Source organism: Elephas maximus, chromosome 15, assembly GCF_024166365.1.
Source record: "Elephas maximus indicus isolate mEleMax1 chromosome 15, mEleMax1 primary haplotype, whole genome shotgun sequence".
NCBI classification, from domain to species: Eukaryota; Metazoa; Chordata; class Mammalia; order Proboscidea; family Elephantidae; genus Elephas; species Elephas maximus.
Window position 1 is genome coordinate 10,711,446 of NC_064833.1, and position 26,637 is coordinate 10,738,082.

Sequence of the window (26,637 nt, forward strand, 5' to 3'; positions counted from 1 at the left end):
GATTCCCACTGGTGTGGACACATCCTTGGTAAATTGTAAATTAATATAACGAACATGTATTTTTAAAAGCTCCCAACCCCCGACCATCAGTTGGGAGTATTGTCTGCTGAGCCCTGAAAAGCAGCTATTGCTGGGATGTGGGAAAGCTCCTAGATTAGCTTGGAATGGGAATATCTGTTGTATAAATAGACTGAAAGACCGAACTTTCACATGGAGAAATTCAGGTTAACACGGCCAGTGAGACATCGTAAAAAGGAACGTCCCAACCTGCCCCACCATTAGTTAAGCGTGATTACTGTGGTTATTCGTTCATATCTAATCTGATAAATCTAGTCATATCTGATTACTCATTCCTCTGCTTTGCCATTTACCCACCTATCGGTCCTATCTGTTTTGCTCTCACAGCGAAGGGGGCTGGTGGAAAGCCATTTCTCTTAGCACTGGTCGAGAGAGCTATATTCCTGGAATATGTGTGGCCAGAGTTTACCACGGGTGAGTACATTGCTCAAATAGAATTAATAAAAGATGATATTTATGCCGGTGGCTCAGAAGATTGCAGAGAGATTGCAGCATGAGATAGAGAGAGGGCCGTTCACATTCTCGGGTCTGTCAGTAAGGACAGCAGTGACCTTGGGCTTAATCCCTTTCCCTCTCTGGGAATCAATTCCCCCATCAGTAACATGAAGGCTGTTGGACCCGTCAGCTGTAACACAGGGTTCCTGGAACATAGCAGTAAACACTCAGGAACTGTCATCATAAGACGCAGTGTAGTATAGTGGCTAAAAGTCAGTCTGCCACTGTCACCTGCTGGTGATGACGCTGGGCAGACTACCCAACTTCCTATGCATCAGCTTCCTCTCCTCCTCTGTCGAAGAGGGGTCATAATGTGCAATGATGCCCGTTGCCGTCAAGTCTATTCCGGCTCACAGAGCTGCCCCATAGCGTTTCCAAGGAGCACCTGGTGGATTCGAACTGCCCACCTTTTGGTTAGAAGCCAAGCTCTTAACCACTGTGCCACCAGGGCTCCATACAATGGTAGAAGCAATAATATACGGTAAAACCTGCAAAAGCTGGAGGCTGTGTAACATGAAAACCTGTCAGAGAAAGAAAATTCAAATCTTTTCCACTCACAGAGAGTGACAGAAAAGTGCTAAGACAGCGACTGTCAAAGGCAGAAAACGTGCGGGAGTCCCAGAAAAACAAGGCAGTTGAGTTGACTTCTGGTTCTTACAGGTCTCGCTGTCTAATGGTATGGCCGGAGTACAGGGTTGTTAGAAGAATTAGATGGGAAAGCACATGTAGAGTTCTTAGAAGAACAGCTAGCATTAGAGTAAGTACACAGTAAATATCAGCTATCTCCTCGTCAAATGCGTATTCAGAAGCACAGAGAACGCTCACAGACCTAGCTGGACTAGGGGATAAGTCCAGCAAACGAGAAAACAAGCACAATGTGTTTTGTACAGTTGTGCAGCTGAGGCCATTACAGCAACATGGTTGGCTTTGTAGCCCAGCAACCCTGGGTTCAAATCTTGGCCCAGCCACTTCCTTGGAAGGGCCTGGGTAAAGCAACTCACCGCCTTGAGCTATAGCCTCCTCATCTGCCAAGCTATCCAGCCCGGCCCTTGGCCGGGAAGCATGTATATAGGATGTGAGAAGGAAGGGGGCACCATGTCCATTTGAAAGCGTCCAGAAATAACTTCTGACATTCAGAGAAGGACTTTGCAGGCCGCGTGCTCAAGAGGCGAAGTAGCGAGAACCGCCTGAATATTTTATGGAATGGAACTCAGTGCATTTAATTGCATTATTAATGATTGCAATTATGAATACCAAAACCATTTTCAAGCTTAGGATGATGAAGGTGACAATTAGTGGGGCAGTAGCTGCTATGTGAGTTATGGTCTGCAAAACACCTGAGACACAGGGCTCTTCTCAACCATCTGGGCATCACTGATCCATTCATTCATTTAGCAAACATGTAGCAACACCTTTATGTTTAAGATGTGGAGCTGAAATCTGGCAGGAACTAGGGGTGGTGAGGAACCCAGACGAGGAAAAAGTAGTCTTAACCCTGGGAAGCTTCCAGGGTAGCAGATGCAAGAAAAGTCCTTAGAATACAGACTAGGAAGAGGGGCAGGGCAGGGAATCTGATGGCCCAGAAAAATCCCTTCCAATTCTAGCCCTATTACTGGCTGATATGGTGACTTAGACACATTATTTAGTCCCTCTGAGCCTCAGTATCTTCATCTGTGAAAGAAAGGTAATATTTGCTTTCTTATAGGGTTGATAAGAGGATTAGATTTCAAGTATTTAATATGCCATGTGGTCCACCATTAGCACCCATACATGGTAAAGCTGGTTATTAACTGTTTTATTTATCTTTATTTTTATAAGTGGAGTTTCATGTAAAGACTTGAATGCATAAATGTTTGCACATATACTAAGACAGTTAATATGCCAACGTTGTGCTGAACTAAGGGAATAGCTGAAATATTTGGCCACATACGGCAAAATCATGACCTTAGTGACCAAATCAGTCGGGGTGATGAGAATGTAAATGAACAGAATCTGATGTGACGTCCTGGTCTTCTCACACATACTGCTTCAGTGTTCCAGTGATCTGCCTGTGCTATTGTGAGTCCTACAGGGGCCGCAAGCAGTAAGCAATTCATAACGCTAAAAAAATTTAAAAGAAAAAGTTGCCATTGAGTCGACTCCAACTTGTGGAGACACCATATGGAGTTCCTGAGTGGTGTGAACAGTTAAGTGCTCGGCCACTAACCCAAAGGTTAGCAGTTCCAATCCACCCAGAGGTGCCATGGAAGAAAGACCTGGCAATCTACTTCTGAGAATTCAGCTACTGAAAACCCTGTGGCACACAGTTCTACTCTGACACACATGAGTCAGAACTGGCTCGGCGGCGACTGGTACCTTGGTCGCAGCACACGCTAATTCAGACGTGTTGACTAAAAGCCAGGGTCCGTTCACTGAAATGCTTGAGACATGGGGTCGTTGAAACAGTGATGTCCTATTGCTTCCCAGTCCACACCAGCCAGCTGCTAGCAAAGCGTTTGCTTCCAAACAGAGCCAGCCAAGCCTGCTCTGCAGAGTGAGAAAGGGCCCCCTCTCTCTGGAGCGTAGATTCCTTTGTGTATGGAGCTGCCTTCTAGAGAGTATTCAGGAGGGTCTGCTCTCATGTGGAAGGTGAACGTTCCATTGGAAAGGTGAGCCACAACAGTACAGCTGCTTTTTGTTACTGCCACATGGAAAAAAAACAAGGGACACATATAGATGCAGAGCACAATGACAACAGTCTTTAAAGTATATTAAACAAAGCAAACAAGAAGGAAATACAGTCACTGCAGAGTGGGGATTGGTCAGTTGTTGATATCACACACCTCTTCGTTCATTCCTTCTTGTGTCCGTTCATTCATTCAACAAACATATGCCAAGCACGATACCCTGGACACAAGGATGAACAAAAAACGGACAGAAACAGTCTTTGCTCCTATTGGGTGCTCAGGGAGGGGCTTGGCAGTCAGAGGCTAAGGGAAACAGACTTTAAACAAGCTACCAGACAGGTGCATGCATGTGACAGGATACAGGAAGTTTACATTCCAGTTGGCATTTGAGACACGAGGTAAGGAAGACACTTTATGCATCTTTGTGTTCTCATCATCCAGTGGGATACCTAGCACATAGCAGGTACTCAGGACATTTTATTTGAAAGAATGAATGAGTGAATGAACAATTAGTTGACTGCCTTCCTCTGTTAATTCCTAAAGCTTTGTACTAACTGGACCTACATCTTAGGTTTTGCATTTCCACCTTTTTTGGGGGTGGGGGCAGAGGGCACACTCAGGGTGCTCATGGCTGTCTCCCTCTTCCCAGCTGGCTGTTCGAAGGACTGGGCAGAGACAAGGCTGAGGAGCTGCTGCAGCTGCCAGACACAAAAATGGGCTCCTTCATGATCCGAGAGAGCGAGACCAAGAAAGGTGAGCAGCTGCAGGCTCATCTTGCCCTGGCTGGGTCGGACAAGCAGGTCTTTTTCCCTGACTGACTCATTACCTGGCTTCACTGTCCCTCCTCCTACGACTCAAGCAGACCATTCTGACGTCATTAGCTCCCTGGAGACCACACTCAGCCGGTGGGGTCAGCGTAAAGGCAAAGGGATGGAAATAGACAGCCAAGACCTGGCTGGGCGCAGCCACGGGCCCTGACCAACACCAGGCCCTGCCAGCTCCTGTTGGAAAACTTTCCAACAACTGAGAACAAAACCAAACCCAGGAGTGGGCAGCATGTTTGACATCGGGACCTAGGACTCTGGAGCAGACCTGCCTGCACGCTCATGCTCTGTGACTTAGGTGGTGTTATTTACCTCTGAGCTCAGTTTTCTCATCTGTAAAATGGGGGGAAAGTCCCTCCCTCGTAAGGTTATGCTGAGAATCAAATGACTAAGATTTGTAGTGCTTCTCCTACACGGAGGCCCTCAACATCCGTGCCTTCTGTGCCCTTAATTAGCTTAGGGCATCAGGACAAGCAAATGCCTGTTCTTATGTATTTACCATGATTTTTATCATAATTTCCTTGCATCTTGCTCATTAAGAATTTGGTAACACAGAAATAGCGGGGCCCTTTGTAAGGGTTTAGAGCAAGGGCCCTGAACCCTGGTTTCAGCTGCACCCATTAATAAAGAAGCCGCCTCCTCTCTCTGAGCCCGGGTTCCCTTACCTGTAACATGGAGTTAGCAATTGTAAAGTGCCTAGTACAGTACCTGGGATATAGTAAAAACTATTGTTGTTGAGTCGATTCTGACTAATGGAGACCCCATGTGTTACAGAGTAGGACTGTAGGGTTTTCTTGGCTGTAATCTTTACGGAAGCAGATTGCCAGGCCTTTCTTTGGTGGTGCCGCTGGGTGGGTTTGAATGGCCAACCTTTCATTTAGTAGTCGGGCACAAACTGTTTGTGCCACCCAGGGACTGTGGGATGTTGTTGCTGTTGCTGCTGGTGGCATTGAATCAATTTTGACTCCTAGCGACCCCATGTGGCAGAGTAGAACGGCCCCGTAGGGGTTTCTAGGCCGTAATCTTTATAGAAGCAGATCACCAGGTCTTTCTCCCACGGAGTCGCTAGGTGGGTTTGAACTGCTAACCTTTTGGTTAGCAGCCAAACTTACGTAGTTAGTACTTAAGAAAACTTGTAGGAGTAGAACAGTTAACAGCTAAGACTTTCCCAGAAGAATAATAGTAAATTTTTAAATATTGAAGATTTTTTCAAGTTCCCAACTTGCTTCTCGTACACTTGCTATCACAGAAGACAAAATGCAGTGTCTGAGCGTACTTCCCATGCACCTACTAAGAGTCAGAGCTGCCTGATCCTGGAACCCTTCACCCACATGGGCGTCAGGTTTGCTTTGGGGAATCGAGGACCATGCAGACAATGGGATCACAAAACTCAGAACAACCTTTCTCTCAAAAGTTCTGGTAGAGAACAAGATGGAAACAAAGGCAAGACTTCTTGTGCATGCCCCCGGGGGTCCCCAAGGCAGGACCTGAGGCACAGTCAGAGCCTCCTAAGCTGGCCCTGAGAGAGGGGAAGAACCGAGCACTTCTAAAAATAAAGAGGTCGTCAGGGAGACGTGCAGCAGGGCCATGCCGGGGTTGGGCGGCAGGCCCTGCTCATCGGCTATGCAAAGTTTCATGATTTTCCACCTGTCACCCTCAGCCTGCTTACCATACTTTCAGTCCCAATGGCATTACCAGAAAACACATGTCAGGTTGACTCAGAGGGCAAGCCTGGGCAAAGCTGGGATACCCACCCAACCGCTCCTGAGAGGACAAAGTCCAAACCCCAGGTTTGCATTCTCAAGCCATATCAGTCGGGGCTCCGAGCCTCAGTTTCTCCACCTATCAAATATTTGGGGACAAGAGAATTAACGGAGGTGTTGCTTGGAGACTGCCCAGCCCTCTTCCCAGCACATACAGCAGAGGCCCAACAATCCCTGGTTCCTGCCCCTTCCCACTGCCCGAGCGTCTCTCACCCATGCAGCCCAGATGACAGGGCAGGTAGGGCCATTAGCCATGACCCAAGTCCAGTCCCCTCACTTTGCATTTGGGGAAAATGAGACAAAGACAAGAGAAGACGCTTGCTCAGTCATTCGAAATGCTGGTTTCACTCTTACAAACCCACACAGGACATCACGCTAAGAGAAATGGCACACTCAGGACATCATGGTAGGAGAAATGACACACAGGACATCACGCTAAGAGAAATGGCACACTCAGGACATCATGGTAGGAGAAATGACACACAGGACATCACGCTAAGAGAAATGGCACACTCAGGACATCATGGTAGGAGAAATGACACACAGGACATCACGCTAAGAGAAATGGCACACTCAGGACATCATGGTAGGAGAAATGACACACAGGACATCACGCTAAGAGAAATGGCACACTCAGGACATCATGGTAGGAGAAATGACACACAGGACATCACGCTAAGAGAAATGGCACACTCAGGACATCATGGTAGGAGAAATGACACACAGGACATCACGCTAAGAGAAATGACACACTCAGGACATCATGGTAGGAGAAATGACACACTCAGGACATCATGGTAGGAGAAATGACACACAGGACATCACGCTAAGAGAAATGGCACACTCAGGACATCATGGTAGGAGAAATGACACACAGGACATCACGCTAAGAGAAATGGCACACTCAGGACATCATGGTAGGAGAAATGACACACAGGACATCACGCTAAGAGAAATGGCACACTCAGGACATCATGGTAGGAGAAATGACACACAGGACATCACGCTAAGAGAAATGACACACTCAGGACATCATGGTAGGAGAAATGACACACAGGACATCACGCTAAGAGAAATGGCACACTCAGGACATCATGGTAGGAGAAATGACACACAGGACATCACGCTAAGAGAAATGGCACACTCAGGACATCATGGTAGGAGAAATGACACACAGGACATCACGCTAAGAGAAATGGCACACTCAGGACATCATGGTAGGAGAAATGACACACAGGACATCACGCTAAGAGAAATGGCACACTCAGGACATCATGGTAGGAGAAATGACACACAGGACATCACGCTAAGAGAAATGACACACTCAGGACATCATGGTAGGAGAAATGACACACAGGACATCACGCTAAGAGAAATGGCACACTCAGGACATCATGGTAGGAGAAATGACACACAGGACATCACGCTAAGAGAAATGGCACACTCAGGACATCATGGTAGGAGAAATGACACACAGGACATCACGCTAAGAGAAATGGCACACTCAGGACATCATGGTAGGAGAAATGACACACAGGACATCACGCTAAGAGAAATGACACACTCAGGACATCATGGTAGGAGAAATGACACACAGGACATCACGCTAAGAGAAATGGCACACTCAGGACATCATGGTAGGAGAAATGACACACAGGACATCACGCTAAGAGAAATGGCACACTCAGGACATCATGGTAGGAGAAATGACACACAGGACATCACGCTAAGAGAAATGGCACACTCAGGACATCATGGTAGGAGAAATGACACACAGGACATCACGCTAAGAGAAATGACACACTCAGGACATCATGGTAGGAGAAATGACACACAGGACATCACGCTAAGAGAAATGACACACTCAGGACATCATGGTAGGAGAAATGACACACAGGACATCACGCTAAGAGAAATGGCACACTCAGGACATCATGGTAGGAGAAATGACACACAGGACATCACGCTAAGAGAAATGGCACACTCAGGACATCATGGTAGGAGAAATGACACACAGGACATCACGCTAAGAGAAATGGCACACTCAGGACATCATGGTAGGAGAAATGACACACAGGACATCACGCTAAGAGAAATGGCACACTCAGGACATCATGGTAGGAGAAATGACACACAGGACATCACGCTAAGAGAAATGACACACTCAGGACATCATGGTAGGAGAAATGACACACAGGACATCACGCTAAGAGAAATGACACACTCAGGACATCATGGTAGGAGAAATGACACACAGGACATCACGCTAAGAGAAATGGCACACTCAGGACATCATGGTAGGAGAAATGACACACAGGACATCACGCTAAGAGAAATGGCACACACAGGACATCATGCTAAGACAAATGACACCCAGGACATCATACTAAGAGAAATGACACACACATAGGACATCAGGCTTTTTACATGTTTCTTAGGGATGCTCAGAAAAAGGTCTCAGCTGCCATTTTTTCCAAATTTCTTAGAAAATCAAGCATAAGTCAAGGGAGTGGGGACCAAAAAAGGGGACATAACTATAAGCCCCTCCCCTCAACTGTGCGGATGGGGATGTGGTGGGGCAGTGGCTCGAGGGAGGAAAATGGCAGAGCATTAGAGGGATACTCAGTAAGGACTTAGGTACGCCCGTAGATGCTGAGCTACAGATGGCAACCAAGCAACAATCATTTCATTTGGCCTAAGAAGCCATATAAGGATGCGGCAACACCCCAAAACTTACTTCAAAAGGCGGAGAAAACTGCGTACGTAAACACCTGTGATCGCGACATGACTAACCCATGTGGGCTGCTAAAATAACATGGCCAGCTCTCCTTGAAACCCTGTGGGGCAGTTCTACTCTGTCCTGTAGGGTCCTATGAGTTGGAATCGACTCTATGGCAATGGGTTTGGTTTGGTTTGGTGGTCTCTACAAGGTGCCTACTGAAAGATTACCGGTTCAAACGCACCAGCTGCTCCATAGGAGAAAGATGTGGCGGCCTGCTTCCGTAAAGATTACAGCCTTGGAAACCCAATAGGGAAGTTCTACTCTATCCTATAGGTTTGCTAGGAGCCGGTGTCAACTTGACAGCAATGCGTTTTTTTGTTTTGTTTTGTTTTGATGGTCTCTAAAGTAGTCCCTGGCTGCGTAGTGGTTAAGTGCTACAGCAGCTAACCAAAAGGCTGGCAGTTGGAATCCACCAGGCGCTCCTTGGAAACTCTGTGGAGCAGTTCTACTCTGTCCTGTAGGGTCGCTATGAGTTGGAATAGATTCCACAGCAACAAGTTTGAGTTTTCTTTCTTTTTTGGTTTTAAAGCAGTCCCTGGAAACCCTGGTGGCATAGTGCTTAAGAGCTACGGCTGCTAACCAAAAGGTCAGCAGTTCAAATCTGCCAGGCACTCCTTGGAAACCTATGCAGCCATTCTACTCTGTGCTTTAGGGTCACTATGAGTTGGAATTGATTCCAGGCAATGGGTTGCTTTTTTTTTTTTTTTAAGTAGTCCCTGGGTAGTGCAACTAGTTAATGCCTCATCTGCTAACTGAAAGGTTGAAGGTTCGAGTTCGCGCAGAGGTACCCCAAAAGAAAGACCTGGTGATCTGCTTCCAAAAACTCGGCCATGAAGACCCAACGGAGCACAGTTCTAACCTGACACACGTGGGGCGCCATGCCTTGGCGTCGACTCCGCAGCAGCTGGTTTTGGGTGGTCTCCAGTCAGTGAGCTATGGAGTTGGAGGGCCATTGCTTAAGCCACAAGGGTGCCGTGTCCAGGTACCCCTGTTCTGTCACAGTGCTGACAGAAACCATCTCGCCAGCTGCTCATCCCCAGGCCAGGCGTGTGGAGCAGCACCGATTTGTTCTCTGCTTTCCTCAGGTTTTTATTCGCTGTCGGTGAGGCACAGGCAGGTGAAGCATTACCGCATCCTCCGTCTGCCCAACAACTGGTACTATATCTCCCCGAGGCTGACCTTCCAGTGCCTGGAGGACCTGGTGAATCACTACTCAGGTAAGCGGCCCTCCATTAGGACCACCACACAGCCTGCTTCGCTGACTTCCCTGTGGCACCGTCAGTCTAAGTGGGGGGCAGAGATGGGCACGGGTCACCTAGAATGCCAGGTCCTCTAGACTTGCTCTCGGCCCATACTGCCCTCTTTAGAAGCTCCCATTCTTGTTCACTCAGGCTGTACGTTGCAGGCTAAAGCAAAAAAAAAAAAAAAAAATCTGCTGCTGTCGAGTCAATTCTGAGTCATAGCGACACTACAGGACAGAGCAGAACTGCCCCCATAGGGTTTCTGAGGAGTGGCTGGTGGATTCAAACTGCTGGCCTTTTGGTTAGCAGCCGAGCTCTTAGCCACTGTGCCACCAGGGCTCCGACTAAAGCACACTGCCTGGGAATGCTGCCATAGTCAGGCCAACACATGTGACCTCAAATCCGTCCCCTCTCCACCTGTAAGCAAAGCAAATTAAGATGTCTCCTTGTTCATAACCGCAGACAGCTTGCACTTTCCGAAGTGGGCCATTGCACTTTGGGCCTCTGGGGCTTTGTTCTGAAAGGCCGCATATTTCCCCTTTTCTGCATGTCAAAGTCCTCCTCATCCTCCAAGGCCACGATCAGCACGCCTCCCTGATGAAGTCTGTCCTCGAGTTAGAATCGGTTGTCTGAATTCTCTGCTCCGTAGCACCCGGTATTTTCTCCCGGCGCTCTGGTCGGGCCACCTTGTGTTCTAATTATGTTCTAATCTGTGTCTCCCAACAAGCTCTTAAAGATGAGACATTGTATTTTATTTATTTCTGTGTCCTCCCTGGGCCCATCCTCCAAGATGCTGGGAGCCTAGGGTGGTTTTCACGGAGGCAATGCCGTAGGGCAGAGTCAGGAAAGAAAAGGTCGAGTTAGACTGTGAAAGGCCTTGAACGCCAGGACAGGAGTTTGAATTTTTTTGTATGGAAAACAGGCTAAGCTTCCATATAGTGCAGTGGTTAAGAGTGAAGCTCTGGAACCTCTATGTTCACATCCCAGATGGGCTCCTTGTTAGTTGGGCGGCCTTAGGCTAGTTGCGTGTCTCCTTGTGGCTTTCTTTCTTCATCTGGGTGAGGCAGACACTAGTGGCTCCTGCCACGTTGGGGTGTGGAGTCTGTGGGGACCATGCTGAAGAAAGCCCCAGCATGTTCACGTGAGCCAAGCTAACCCTTAGCTCCCTTGACTCAGCCCGAACTTCTCATTCTTCCTCCCTTCGTCTGCTGCCCTGGAGGAAGGAAGAGAGGTTGCTTTCTTTCGCTTTGTTGGTGCCTTCCCACTTCCAGGTTCATTATGTCTGGCCTCACACCCTCTGGGCATCTTTGCTAGTGTTTTTAGGATGCAGGTCTTGAGCTGAAGAAGCAAATGGCATTTCAAGACGCAGATGGCCTTTGGTTGTCACACTTGGCCTCTCAGAGGCCTGTTGAAGAGAAGACAATGGCTACTTGGGAGAGACAGGCTGAAGCTCCCACCTGGGCTTTGCCAACTCTGAGCTGAGGTCTCGGGCAAGGCCCTGCACTCCTCAGGGCCTCAGTGCCCCCCTTACCGGAGTGCATGGGAACAGCCCCCTTGCAGGAGGTGGTAGCGATGACGAATAATAGCACAACCATTTATGTAGTGTGTCCAGGACAACCGGGCTCATGGTAGATACAAAATTAATCATAACAAATATTACTCCTGTGATAGCTGAAAACCTAGCAGTTAGCTAAAAATGAAAGAGGAAGGGAGTCCTGGAAACAGGTAACCTTTAGTGATTATGAGTAAAAGGTGGTTGTGGTATTGGCTTTTAATAACAACCATCTGAGGGGTGTGGATACCAGAAGTTTTGCATAGACAGAAGCAAACATGGAAAGGAGGCAGCCCAGCAAACCTTGTACAAACAGGGGGGCCTCAGGCTCCCAGGCCAGGGATGCCCCAGTCCACCTGGCAGCTGTTCGCCCACTGGGGGGATCTTCCACCAGTGCAAAGAAATGCCTTCCTTCCCAAAACACATCCCTCGCAATTGCCTTGATAAATGGATCATAGGTATCAGCTCACCTCTGCAAATAACTGACAAGGGTTTGAAAACCTGAAATTTTTCTTATGCCCTTCAGGACCCCAAAGTGGAAACAATACAGCCAATTTTTACCTCCCACTAGATGCAAAGGGTTAAAGCACTGGGCTGCTAAAGGAGCTTGTCCCAGGTCACACGCTAGTGGGTGCCAGGGCACAGATTAAGCCGGGCGAGTGGACTTCTATGTCCTGTGCATTAGTGTGTTTTTAAAATAGGCTAATGGCAGGTTTCACGGCATTGCATTGGGCAAATCAGCTATAAGAGATCTCTTTATAGTCTCAAAAAGCAAAGATATCACTCTGAAGACTAAGGTGTATCTGACCCAAGCCAAGGTGTTTTCAGTTGCCTCACATGTGTGCAAAAGCTGGACAATGAATAAGGAAGACAGAAGAAGAATTGATGCCTTTGAATTGTGGTGTTGGTGAAGAATATTGAATATTCCATGGACTGCCAAAAGAACAAATAGGTCTGTCTTGGAAGAAGTACCACCAGAATGGTCCTTGGAAGCAAGGATGGTGAGACTACATCTCACATACTCTGGACATGCTGTCAGGAGGGATTAGTCCCTGGAGAAGGACATCATTCTTGGTAAAGTAGAGCATTGGCAAAAAAAAGGAAGACCCTCAACAAGATGGATTGACACAGTGGCTGCAACAATGGGCTCAAGCATAATCACGATTCTAAGTTTGGCACAGGACCAGGCAGTGTTTCGCTCTGTTGTGCTTGGAACTGACTCAGCGGCACCTAACAACAACAACAGTGGAAGGGTGGAGTCCTGAAGCGGTGCGAACCAATGGTTTAATGCACTCAGATGCTAACCAAAAGGCTGGAGAGTCAAGTCCACTCTGAGGCACCTCAGAAGAAAGGCCTGGCTATCTATTTTCCAAAAAAAAAATTCAGCCATTGAAAATGTTATGGAGCACAGTTCTACTCTGACACACACGGGGTGGCCATGATTTGGGGTTTACTTGATGGCACCTGGTTGGTTATTGGGTTCTAGTCAATGAAATGGGTTTGGATCATATTTCTGTGGCCCTGAGCATGTGACTTGATCCCAGGATCCTCAGTTTCCTTATCCCAAAAATGGGCTTGACAATCCTGACCACACAAAGTTGGTGTGGTGACTCAGTGAGAGAAAGTGTGGAAGGGTGGCTCAGTGCCTGGCAGATGTTACACGTTTATGAGTGTGAGTTCTTTTGCTCTTTGTAAAAATTTCTCTTTTCACTCAAGTACTAACCTTGATAAGGAAGGGCTTTCATGAGGTTTCCCTGCCTGGGCTGGAGCTGGCCTGGGCTGGAGCCTGTAGCTGATTTCTCTAGAATTTGCATCTGGCTTCATCTCTCTCACCTCCTAACCTCAAGGTCCTTTCAATTTCCAACCCAGGACATGTAATTATTTTAGATTCATATCCAATTAAGCTGTCCTCCTACCTCAAGGTCTGATTTCTCATTTCTCTGTGCATGCCTGTGTGGGTGGACACTCGAGTTCACAGTGAAATTCAGACTGAAAACCCTGAAACAAGGCATTACTGATGGTCACCCTCTGAGAGCCTGGGCTTGCTGCTGCAGCCACAGCTCCCTTTTGTTCTTTAGCAAGGATACGGAGGGCTCCATCAAGAAGGTGGAAAGCTCGCCGGGGTCATCTAGGCCAATAGGTATTACAAAGTTCATAAAGAAAATGTTCTACATCCAACTTTGGTGAGTAGTGTCTGGGGTCTTAAAAGCTTTTGACTAGCCATCTAAGATATATCTACTGGTCCCATCCCATCTGGGGCAAAGGAGAATGAAGAAAACCAAAGACATAAAGAAATATTAGCCCAGAGGATTAATGGACCACAAGTACCACAGCCTCCACCAACCTGAGCCCAGAAGAATTAGATGGCGCCCAGCTACTACCACCAACCCCTCTGATAGGGATGGAAAGAGAGGGTCCCGGACAGAGTGGGAGAAAAATACAGAGCAAAATTCAAATTCACAAAAAAAGGACCAGACTTACTGGTCCAACAGAGACTGCAAGAACACTCCTGAAGTTCACCTTTCAGTCAAAGATTAGACAGATCTATAAAACAAACAACCACACACACGAGGAACATGCGTCTTAGTTTAGTCATGTATATGAGACCAAAAGAGCAACACCTTCCCAAAAGCAATGATGAGAAGGCAGGAAGGGACAGGAAAAATGGATGGATGGGAACTGAGGTGTGGAAGGGGAGAGTGTTGACCCATTGGAGGGACTGCAACCAATGTCACAAAACAATTTGTGTATAAATTGTTGAATGAGAAATTAATTTGCTCTGTAAAGTTTCACCTAAAGCACAATTAAAAAAAAAAAAAAGAAGAAGGTGGAGGGCATAGACCGTCTGGGTGCAATGTGCCTGTATGCACATTCATGCTCAACCTGGAGATGGACTCGCTCTGGGCCCCAAGGTGACCCACTCTGCTAGGGGCTATCCACATTTCCATCCGTGGACCTTTCATCTTGCTGTGACATGAAAAGCACCAGGGTCCTCAACCTGAAAAAGGCTACATGGTATTTCCTCAGTCTGTACAAACACCTGAGGCACAGCCAGAAACAAGTCCTCTTCAAAGAGATGGAGGTTACCTAGATCCTAACGTTCCCGGAAAGATGACAGGCCCTGGAAGCTCAGATATGTCACAGTAGCCATAGATAAACAGAAATGAATTTGTTTAATTTTCATTCTTTTTGTGCATGAATATCTAGGGTAAAGAAGAGAGACTTTCCTCCATTCACTCTTTGTCCATTTTCTCTCCTTTGCTCTTCATCTTCATTTTTCTCCAGCTTCCCTTCCCATGTCTTTCATCCTTTTTGTGCTTTCTTTACTTTTCCTCCTGGCTTCCTCTCTCTCCTTTCCTCTTTCCCTCTTCTGTCTGCCTTCCTTCCTTCCTTCACGCCTTCCTTCCTTCTTTCACGCCTTCCTTCCTTCCTCCCATGCTTCCTTCCTTTCTCTCGTTTCCTTCCTTCCTCCCACCCTCCCACCCTCCCTCCCTCCCTCCCTCCCTCCCTCCCTCTCTCCCTCTCTTCCATGCCTTCTTTATCCTCCTTTCCTCCCACAAATGTACTTGGCTCACCAATGCTGTACTAAATGTCTTTCTGTGTACTTTGGGGGAACGGTACTGAACACAACCCATCAGTGCACACAAACCTCAGCCAGTGCATTGGTGGAAGGAACGGTGCCTCAGCGAGAGACCGCTGGAAGCTGTGGAAGTTTGGGGTCGGAAGCCGTAAGGCGTTTGAGGGCAGAGTCTGGATGGATTCCCCTCTGTGCACAATGTTGCCTGCCCTGTCATAATCATCGGCCCCTGGGCACCCTGCCAGGAGTTCTCACCTGTTAGCTCATTCCTCACATCACGTAGGAGGAAACTGTGGCTCAGAGAGGCTAAAGGCCATTTCCCATCAGGACTGACATCCAAACCCAAGTTTGGCCAATTTTAGATTCTAAGCTGTTTTTTCTCTCTGTGCCTGTGATTCAAGTGCTTGAGTGCCAACCAAAAGGTCAGTGGTTCGAAACCACCATCGACTCCATGAGAGAAAGATGTGGCAGTCTGCTTCTATAAAGATTTACGGCCTTGGAAACCCTATAGGGTTGCCATGAGTCAGAACTGACTACAACATGGCAGTGGTTTCTGTTTTGTGGTGTCTAACTAAGTGTAGGGTATGTTCAGGGTACAGAAACATTTCTTGAATGATCAATGCATACCCTCAGCCCTGCCATTGCCCACCATACCCCTTTCTAAATCCTGCCCTGTTTCCCTGCAGGAACGACCAGAGAGCTATGCTGATGGCCCCATGCCCCTCCCCACTGCGGCGTTCCACATGTCACTAACCAGGTGTCCTTTCCCTCCCCAGAGGTAGCTGATGGTCTCTGCTGTGTGCTCACCACGCCCTGCCTGACCCAGAGCACAGCCACTCCCGCTGTGCGGGCACCCAGCTCGCCTGTCACCCTGCGCCAGAAGGCCTTTGACTGGAAGAAGGTGGCCAGGTACGGGGCATGGTGTGTTTGTGTGTGTGTGTGCATGTGTGTGCGTGTGTGTGTGTGTGTGTGCGTGTGTGTGTGTGTGTGTGCACGTCCTCCATGAACATGGGAGCACAAAGCTGGCATGGGGCCCTGCTGGAACATGGGGTGGGCACCCTGAGCAGCTGCAAACTTGCCAAATCTCACAGACCCTGGAAAGCACACTGGGCCTTACAGCCTGGCAGCTCCAATGCCTGTGGACCTCTGGTTCGGTGCTGCAAACACTGAGTCACTGTTCTTTGTTAGCAGTGAATTTTCTAGTTGAGCTATATCACCTAGCTTCATCTAATTGTTAGAATCCTAGAGAATAACATACAAATAAATCTTGTGTAAATTTATCGTTATTTTAAACCCCTCTCAGAAAGCTTACACTCAGCAGGGGGATATGGCAACTCTGTACTTTCTGCACAATTTTTTTTATAAACCTAAAACTACCCTAAAATGTAAAGTCTATTTAAAATATATATAGTCAGTAGTTTTAGCCATCCAAGAAAACAGTGGTTCAGAGAGGTAGAGTGATTTGACCAAGATCACACAGCCTGCACACGTAAGACCCAGAATTAGAACAACCCGTTAGAGAAATATTAACCAAGCTCTTTGTTTTTTACTTCCTTTTCTTGTTCTCTTGTCCTCCATCCTCTCCTCCTGCTTGGTCCCTCTCTTCTTCCCCTTCCTTTGCCTCCATTCTTCCCACCCCCAGAATGCAAGAGGACCCCGAGGGAGCCGAGAACCCACTGGGCATAGACGAGTCTCTTTTCAGCCATGGCCTGCGGGAAAGCATCGCCTCCTACCTGTCCCTGACCAGTGATGACAGTGCCCCCTTTGACCGGAAGAAGAAGAGCGTCTCCCTGGTATACAGCGGAAACAAGAGGAAGAGCTCCTTTTTCTCCTTGCCGCCCTACTTTGAAGACTAGCCTGAGGCCCATCGCCACGGCATATGCCAGAAGGAATAGGGTGGCCAACTATCAGCTGGGAACCTGCAGAGAGGCAGGGTCCCCTGGTCCCTGGAGACCCTTGCGTCTTCCACAAGCCGAGAGGAGCCCACGGGGACTCAAACTCTCGTCTTCTCCACCCACATGGTGGTGAAAGGTGCCCCTTCCAGGTGTCTGATCAGCATGGCGATGTTACAAATGTTGAATTATGACTCAATCGGGCAATATTTCAGAAAAACCCCACGTGCATGCATGTGTGCATGTGATATGTATGTACGCACTCCACCAACAAGTGCGGAAGGACTGCTCTCCAGCAAACTGCCTAATTGGTCACACATTGTGATCATTCAAGAGAACTGCAGGAGAAAAGCCTGAGAAGAAGGCGAACCACAAACTGGTGGCCTGGCAGAAGACCTGGGCTTGCAAAATGCTCCCTGCATTGAACTTTTTTAACCCATGTGTGCAGAGACCTTGGGAATACCCCTCTTTTTCTTTGAATGGAACTCGGCGACACTAAACGTTAGCCTTCCTTATCAGCTGGCTTTGTGAGACAGTGAGAAACCCAGGGAGAGGCTGGGGTTGGAAGGAACGTGGAGGCCCCTTGTACTGACCCGAATCAAGAGATACCTTTGGCAGACTTCTGAGACAAAGCCAGATGTGCAGACTTGAGTGGCCTCCCCAGTTCTGAAGAGGGCAAGGCAGATGGGAGAAGGGGAGGCTGTAGGTGGGGAAGTGAAGGGGGGGAGCGGCCTGGAATGGCACAGGGTTTCACGACGCCCAGTCAGGGCTTTGCAACACAGAAAGCGTGTCTCAGGTTGCTAAGATTCTCGCCTATATTAATGCGTCAATCATTCATTCATAATTGCCTAGAGAAGCACTGTGTTAAGTTCTGCGTAAGATGCCAGTTAAAAACAAAACAAAACAAAAAAAAAACAAGATGACTAAACCCTAGCTCCCAGCAGAGACACCCACAGTGTAGACTGGGAGAAGGATGTATAAACAAATAACATAAAAATAATGTGAATGCGTGGAGAACTGTGGGGTCTAAAGCGGGAAATCAGCTCCTGGCTTCGGATGGGATGGGGAGCAGGAGACGGGGGATCCAGGCACCCTGATTTAGCTGGATCTTCAGAGAGTGTAAGGATTGGCTGGACTGACGAGGTGAGAACTGTTGGATGTTTTTCAAAAAAGAAATTGATAAGAATCGCTATGAGTCGAAATCGACTCAACGGCAATGGGTTTGGTTTTTTTGGTTTCCAAAAGAATTAATCTATCCAGTGTTTTATTCCCTGAAGGGTCTGGCATTCATATGAGTAAAAATGCTGAGCCTGAGGAAACATGACGAGAGAGTGGCTTGATCCCATAGGACAAAATTCTCAGTGATGAGGGAGAAAGCTCCAGGGAGGTAAAGGCAGGGGCCACCCACCAGATCCTGTGAGGAAGGGGCTGTGGAGGACCCAGGAACTCATTTCCCATGTTTCAAAGGACCTGGGGGAAGGGCGCGTGGGGTATCTCTTGCGCCTGCAGGAAGAAGTCTTTCTGGTCACCAGAAGCATCCCATGGATCTGAGGTCACCAGGCCAGTGGTGTATGTATGTGCATTTACGTGGTTTTCTGCAGTTGTCAGATTCCAGTGTGTTTATACAAGGCAACAGCGTAGTTTCCTTGACAATCCCCAAACGCCTGTTACACAGAGGCCAGCCAGCCTGTAAGACATGAATGTAACACTGCGGACATTGACTTCCATCCCAGGCAGGGTGACCTCTCGGACTCCAGATGGTTGTACAGTGTCTTGTGTATCGTTTCCCTTTGTAAGTCATGTCATTGGAATGTTTGGGGGAGCACTGGGAGGGATTTCTAAGTGGGAAGCATTACACTTTGCTAAATCATGTATTTATTCTTGATTAAAATAAACCTAATACATATCTAACCCTTGGAACATGTGAGAGCTTCTTGGAGGGCGGGGTGGGGGGACAATTTATGCAGAAACCCTGTAGGTTTTGAGTTTTCAGATGAACGCACAATGGGGGAGAGATGAGAGCCACGGACACCCAGAGGGCCTGCTCTGGCTGGCACTGCAGCCTCCTCTTGGTGAGCCTTTGGAAAAACCAGATTTGTGTCTTATCAAACTTGAAGGTGGACCTATGGGATGGACCGAGGGAGAGAACCGTTCTTAGCCATTGTTATGAAAATTCTATGGCTCACCTAGGTTCTTCTGCATCTCACTCGTGATACCTGTCTGTGCTATTCGTTCTAATCATTTCTTTCTTCGAGTATTTTTTAGACACCCACTAAACACTAGATCCTGCTCCAGTGGCTGGGGCTATAGCAGTGAGGAACAGACAAGGTCTCTGGAAGCAGGAGCTTGGTATGAATAAACAGGACACCTTCCTACGGTGGTACGACTATGCAAGAAACAGCCACATGCTCCTGGATTGGAGGGTAGTCCTTTAGGTAGGAGGCAAGAGGAAGTGTGCCCCTCCCCGCCAGGGCCCTGAGGACCATGAGATGCCTGGACTGCTCACCTTGGAGTATTATGAGAAAGAGAACGAGAAAAGAATAAACTTATTTCTTCTTTAAGCTCCTCCAGTGCTGGGTCTCCTAGTTACAGAAGCTTAGCATTTTATCGCAACCGGTACAGAAATAAAGCCTATTATTATTGGCAGATGGTGAGGTAATTTCATAGAAAACTCAAGAGAAGCAACAAAGCATTAGAAGGAACGAGAGATCAGCAAATTGTACAATCAACTCATTTCTCGACATCAGGATTTGTTTTGTTATTATTAGCAGCCATTGAGTCGGCCCCCGAGTCATGGTGACCCCACGCACAATGGAATCAAATGCTGTCCAGTCAGGGGCCATCCTCATGATCAGTTGTAGACTGGACCATTGTGATCCACAGGGTTTTCATTGGCCGATTTCATTGGAACTAGATCGCCAAGCCTTTCTTCCTAGTCTGTTTTAGCCTGGAAGCTCCACTGAAACCTGTTCAGCATCAGAGCAACATGCATGTTGCCACTAACGGATGGTGGTCACACATGAGGCACACTGTCCGGGAATCAAACCCAGGGCTCCCACACGGAGGGCCAGGATCCTACCACTGATCCGCCACTGTCCCCATGTCAGGATTTACCAACTAAAAACACACGATAGGAAATTAGACTCCATTCACAATGCTAACTAAAACTATGGCATTTGTAGAAATTTGCCTCATAAAGATTTCACAAAACCTTGAGTCGGAATCGACTCAATGGCAACCAGTTCGGTTTTGGTTACAGAAAAAAGTTCAAAACGGTATGAAAATACCTAAAGGTGACAAAAATACTATGTCCATGAGTGTGGTGACTTAATATGATTGATTCATGGATACAAGGTTTAACATCACAAAAACATAATTTTTTTTTCCTGAAATTAATAAATTCCATGAAGCTACAATCAGCAGGGGGTGGGGGGATTTTTAATTCAACAAACTTATTCTAAAACATCTACAGAAACATCCAAGTCCATGAATAGCTTGGCCAAGTTTGCATAAAATGAGCACAGGAATGGGTGCTTACCCGAGGAGGTAAAAAATCACGGTGCAAAAACAGCTGTGACCAGTGCTCTGGGCCCTGCCCATCATTTTTCTCCCCTAGGTTAACGGGACCCAGCATAGCATTAGGCATGCTCTCTGAACCATGTGTTATGCTCAGAGTTAAGAAAGTACCAAGAGGATTAAGAAGTCTCTGGGAGGTAGAAAAGAAGCCCTGCTGGTACGGTGGTTAATCACTCAGCTGCTAACCAAGAGGTTGATGGTTCACCCCAACAGCCACTCCACGGGAGAAAGATGTGGCAGTCTGCTTCAGTAAAGATTACAGCCTTGGAAACCCTATTCTATGGGGTCGCTATGAGTCAGAATTAACTCAACAGCAAAGGGTTTTTGGTTTCAGCAGGGTGGTACAAATGGTTAACACACTCAGCTGCTAATCTAAAGGTTGGGTAGTTCAAGTCCACCCAGAGGCACCTCGGAAGAAAGGCCTGGCAATCTACTTCTGAAAAATCAGCCATTGAAAACCCTATAAGGCACAGCTCTACTCTGACACACATGGGGTCACAGTGAGTCAGAGTCAAGTCAACAGCATCTGGTTGGTTGGTATTTATAGCTGAAGAATACAGGGTTAAGGGTTTTGCCCAAGGCCTAGGTCTTAACTCAAGCCTATCTGGTCCTAGCCCTGGGCTCTTCCTCTTAAATCCTGAGACCCCAAAGAAGCCCCAAGGTCCTGGGAGAAGAAGCCTCATGGAGTGGTAAAACACGGTCCCTGACAAGGCTGCTTCTTCGCTGTCTTCTTCAGTAGGTCATTAAAACTCTGGGAGCCTCAGATTTCTTATCTCTAAGTTGGAACTAAAATAAAGGCCCCATGTCAATCAGTGTTAGCAATCTGTGAGGTAATATATTGAAAGTGCTCAGCGGCCCCCAAACATGCTAAAACAAACAAACAAAAACCATTGCTGTTGAGTTGATTCCAAATCATAGCAACCCTACAGGACAGCGAAGAACTGCCCCATAGGGTTTCCAAGGCTGTAAACTTTACAGAAGCAGACTTACACATACTTCTCCCGAGGAGTGGCTGGTGGGTTCGAACCACCAAACTTTCGGTTAGCAGCCGAGCACTTAACCACTGTGCCACCAGGGCTCCTTGTGCTAAACAAATATATTATTAAATTACTATCACAGGAGTCTCTCTTGCCTAATGTTTCAACATTTCTGGCCCCAAGATTTGCAAAAAGACTTAAGATTTAATCTAAGGATAAATCACCATCTCACATTCTTTCGCCTAACATCTGCTGGTAAACAGCACATTTAAGAACCGCTAATATACTGAAGTATTTTAGTTCTCTCCCTTTCAAATAATTTCACAAGCATCCCCCAAGATGGTTGGGAGCAGTCGTCAAAAAAAAGCCGCCTCTAAATGACTAAAACAGACGGGAGGGTTTATTTTTAAATACACTGCCATTTGTTAAACCAGATTAATTTTTTAAAATCCCTCAAAACACCTAAATCCTCAAAATGAAAATTCTGCGTTTGGAGCCTGTTAGAAGGTTGTTTGGGAATCTTCTGGGTCCTTGTGAATGTCTGGTTTCTGAGAATGCCCTGGAGAAACCTCTCCAGGACCAGCACCGCCAAGTCAGGAAGGTCTACATCATGCATTGAATTGTGTAATCCAAAAAGATGTGTTGAAGTCTTACTTCTGCATCAGCCAATGTGCCCTTGTTTGAGGAAACAGGTTTTTGTTTTCCCCAGATGTTATCAGTTAACAAAGTCATACTGGAGTATGGTGGGTTCTAATCTGAGTGACATTTTATAAAAGAGGACAGACAGAAGAGCAGAGTCACGCACGGAGAGAAGACAGCCTGTGAGGATCACCTCCAAGCCAGAGCAACGCTAAGAAATGCTCAGGGCTACAGAAGCTAAAAGAGACAAGGAAGGACCTACCCCCAGAGCTAACAGAGAGAGCGTGGCCTTGCTGATGCCCTGAACGCAGAGGTCTAGCCTTGAGAATTTTGATAACACCAACGTCTGCTCTTTAAAGCCACCCACTTTGCAGTATTTCACTGTGGTAGCACTAGGAGACAAAGACTGTTTGTTTTCCACACCAGGAATTTGAAGACTGTTTGTCTCAGGCCTCCTGCCACTAAAATGGACCCACTTCAGAAGGGCAGCTTCAAGAAAGCTGGAATCAAAAGACAAGGGATACAAGAAGGGGATGGGAGAAGGGAACAGGGGTGGCCTGTGGGCCCTGGGCCCCAGAGCAAGCTCTGAGAACTCCGCCACTCCCATGCTCACTCAGGGCCCAGATGTTAATTCCTGAGCGTCTACTATGTGATACACTACGTAAAGGACTCAGGCAGCTGCGGAAAGCAAGGCCTGCCCAGCCCCTGTTCTCCTGGAGCTTACAGTCGTTTGAGGGAGACAGAGTTGGCACTAGTAATAATTGTTAACCGATGGGAAATCATGATCAGTGCTATATAGGAGAAGTGCAGGCTAGCATAGGCCATTCATATGGGGTCCAGTTCTCTGCAGAAAAGTCTAGAAGGCTTCCTGGGAGAAGGAGGACAGCAGATAAAATGGAGGGTGAGAGAAACCTGCTCCATGAAGAGGAAGCAGCCTGTACAAGGCAAAAGAGAGTGAGGACTCTTCAGGGTACATGCGCAGGCTCCTGTGGCTGAAGGAGAGAGACGGGGTGGCAGGTGGCACCACTTCCTCTCAGGAATGGTGACAATGCTGTTCTAGCCATCAGGCATGCCCGAACAATGACATTTCTCCTGCCCTCCTTATGGCCAAGCATTGGACCACAGGAAGGCTAGACAAACTGGGTGTACTCATATGACTGGCCTGAGAGGAATTCAGCCCATGGTGTTGCTGTCATTGGTTCACCATAGCTCCTTAATTTGTGTTACTCAGCAGTTGTCTAATTGCTTTCTTGCCCCACATAAATTCATCCTCCACCCAGCACTAAGGGAAATCTTCCTGAAGCGCAGCTCTCAGCAAGTTTCCCACGTGCTTACAAACCCTCCAGTGGTCCTGCGTGCACTCAGGATAAAGCCCAAACTCTTCAGGAGGATCTTACTACTCTCTTCTTCCCAGCCTCATCTCACTGCCCATCTGGGATCCTTCCCTCCAGTCACACCCCACAACTTGCAGATTCCTGTGAACAGCCAAGCTTTCTTCATTGCCAGGCCTTGGCCCATCAGCAAATGCCTACACAGCCCTCCGGAGTCAGCTCAGACATTCCCTCCCTGGTAAGTGTTCTTGACACTCCTTCCTTCCCCTGTATTTTGGCGGTACCTTCTCTATGAAGTGCCTTAAGCCCTTCTTTTAAATATCTGTTTTAATTGTCCTCAATCCCCCACAAAGCTACAAGCTTCCCGAGAACAGGGACATTTATTATTTACTGTGGCATTTCCAGCACCTAGCATAGCACCTGGCGCAAACTGGATGCTCAATAAAATAAGGAGCTAATCAATGTCAGAACAATAGACACAGGACTTATGCTGTGATCAGCTGGGTTATTTCTGCCATCATAGTCACTGTCATCATCATCAGCGTCATTATTTCAACAGTGTCATCATCACCTAGCAGAGGCTTCAGGCCATCCAGGAGAATCACAATCAGTGAGTTCTATTCTTTGCTTGGCAATAGTTGACTTCATTCAACAGTCAAGGACTAAGTGGACCAATAATGAAGCAGAAAGGACCAGTGAGATTAAAGAGTCACTCAACATTGTTCTCCAAGGAAAATACACCAGAACTGAATCTCATAGGGGATAAAGCATGGGCCACCACAGAAACCAGACAGTGTAAGAGAGAGTCCAAGTTCAAACACAGAGACCATCAGGGAATCAACACTGGGAGGTGGATAAGGCTTATCTGGGTTCTATTCCTCTCCTGTGTGGGTGATCTGCCCGATGTAGTTCAGCTTTTCTGGGCTGAACTGTACCTTCATCCTTACCTTTTCCTCCACCAGCAAGCTTCTTATCCTGTGTTCCATCCCCTTCTTTTCATCCGTCGACAACAGACTGACTAAAGGTTCAGAACCAGTAAACCCAAATGAGGTACTCTCAGGAAAGAGACCCCCTTCACCATCTAGAATTGTTGTCACTTTAGATATGCGTGGGAAGTAGTTAAGAGAGCCCTTCTGTGTCCTGGAATCATGCATACATGGAAAGACGTCCATAGCAGAATCCACATTCAGGACAAAGGATGAGGGAAAACCATTCAAGTGAAATGGTCTCTGGAGGCAGTGAGAGCCACCTCCCCTGGCCAGCGTCTGCAGTGAGATGAAGGCAGAACAGGTGACTCACCATCAGCACAGCCCTTCGGAAGAGTCGGGCATCCACAGCCCTGGTGGTGAGAAGGTGGATGCTGGCCACATCAGCCCCGCCGCGGTCTGCTGCCAGGGACACGCGCCGAGGATCCCCACCAAACTCTCTAATGTGGGTCTGCACCCAGGTCAGAGCCGCCACCTCGTCCTTCAGCCCCCAGTTTCCACTCACTTCGCTGGACCCTTCAAAGAAGAGGAAAGCCTTTTGTAGTGACTCTTGCAACCTCAGATTTAATAATTACAGTCTTGTCTACACCAGGTCCAGGTTCCACGGGGGGGACTCGAGCCCTTGACCCCACAGTTCTGGATTGTTGCTTCCAAATACAGTATAGGACAGTAGCAAGAATGTGGTCTTCAGAGCCACACAATCCCTGGCTGGAATCCTAGCTTTAGCCTTTGCTGGCTAGGAGACCTTGGACATGTCACTTAACCCTCCTGGGTCATGGCTTTCCTGTAGGTAAAGGAGGGCATTGTCTGTGGCCAGGTACGTGCTCAGATTACAACTCATGCATGCTCACACCACCCCTTGCTTAGCACAACCAGTGCGAGGGAGACAAACCTGCCCCACAGCGCCAACCCCACATGCCTCCTTCCTCTCTGGCCAGACTTGCCCAGCTATTGATCCCCTGCCTTCCCACCTCATCTTTTGTGACCTCCCAGTAGTGTTCCACCAGGTCAATCTCGCTTTCCTTCTTTCACACAATTCAGTAAATACTTGTTGAGAGACAGCACCATGTTGTTTTGTTTTGTTGTTGTTGTTTAATGAAATGATTCAGATACAGAGTAGTAGAAGTAGTAGTAGTTCATCTCCTTACCTGTTTAAGACACTACATGTCCTCATCCTTCTGGTCTTCCCCCAAACCCAATGGATCCATCCTCCTTATCAGTCTATTCCCCTGACTTGTCCTTCTCTGCCAAACCCTCAGATGCAGACCTTGGTTCCGGTTTGATGTGAGGCCCGCTTCTTTTCTGACTGCACTGGGCAATGTCATCAGGTCCCATGGCTTCAATTACCACCTGCATGCTGATGGCTCTTGGATGTCTGTCCCTGCTCTGGACTCCACATTTCTACACGCAGCTAACACAGTCACCAAGAGTTCATCCAGCCTTCTGAGCCCCCAGCCAGCTGCATCTCAAGTTTACCTCCTTCAACCACCAGCTGTCTGCCAGCTTGTCATACTGTGGTGGCTTGTGTGTTACTACAACACCAGAAGATACATCACTGGTATTTTAAAAAAAGTAGGGTCACCCATGGTGGACAGGTTTCAGTGGAGCTTCCAGACTAAGACAGGCTAGGAATAAAGGCCTGGCAATCTACATCTGAAAATCAGCCAATGAAAACCCTACAGATCACCACAGAATATTATCGGATAGAGTGCTTGAAGATGAGCCCCTAGGTTGGAAGGCACTCAAAATACATAGTGGCCGAAACAATAGACTCCAGCATACCAAGGATCATGAAGATGGCACAGGACTGGGCAACGTTTCATTCTGTTGTACATGGGGTCGCCATGAGTTGCCAACTCACAACAACAAGAAAATGGGGGTAATAGTACCTACCTCATTGTGTTGCTATGAGGGCTAAATTGGTCAACATTTCTAAAGAGAATAGACAAGTGCCTGACATAAAGTACTGGCCACAGAAGTATTTTATATTAATTAAAAAAAAGAAAAGTTAGGTCCCAGCATTAGCTCACTGATGCTGTTGGTAGAAACTGCCTCTGTGATGGCACATCCGCTAAGCAGGATCCGCTGCCTGTTCTTCTGGTTAGAGGGTCAGGGGCCCTGTCCCTGCTTGTCATGGTCCTCAGAGCCCCTTGCTGCTCTGCTCTGTCCAAGAGGGAAGGGCAGTTGCGGTGCACCCAAAGTCCCAGGGCTGTGGAAATGGTCTCCTGTCCTCCACCCCCGGCCCCTCACTTCCTTCC

At 47.6% G+C, this 26,637-nt stretch overlaps 2 protein-coding genes across 5 annotated transcripts in view; one reads left to right on the forward strand and one right to left on the reverse strand.

The window, feature by feature from the left end:
• The window catches only part of SLA (Src like adaptor), a 45,421-nt gene extending 26,631 nt beyond the window's left edge, over positions 1-18,790 (forward strand). For both annotated transcript variants that reach the window (XM_049854076.1, XM_049854075.1), the window contains 5 exons: positions 406-492; positions 3,889-3,992; positions 9,694-9,825; positions 15,755-15,887; positions 16,621-18,790. In XM_049854076.1, the coding sequence (XP_049710033.1) occupies positions 406-492; positions 3,889-3,992; positions 9,694-9,825; positions 15,755-15,887; positions 16,621-16,834 (670 nt within the window). In that variant the 3' untranslated portion in view covers positions 16,835-18,790. The remainder of the gene's footprint in view (positions 1-405; positions 493-3,888; positions 3,993-9,693; positions 9,826-15,754; positions 15,888-16,620) is intronic.
• The window catches only part of TG (thyroglobulin), a 232,277-nt gene that overhangs the window by 84,557 nt on the left and 121,083 nt on the right, over positions 1-26,637 (reverse strand). For all 3 annotated transcript variants that reach the window (XM_049854070.1, XM_049854071.1, XM_049854069.1), the window contains one exon: positions 24,693-24,895. In XM_049854070.1, the coding sequence (XP_049710027.1) occupies positions 24,693-24,895 (203 nt within the window). The remainder of the gene's footprint in view (positions 1-24,692; positions 24,896-26,637) is intronic.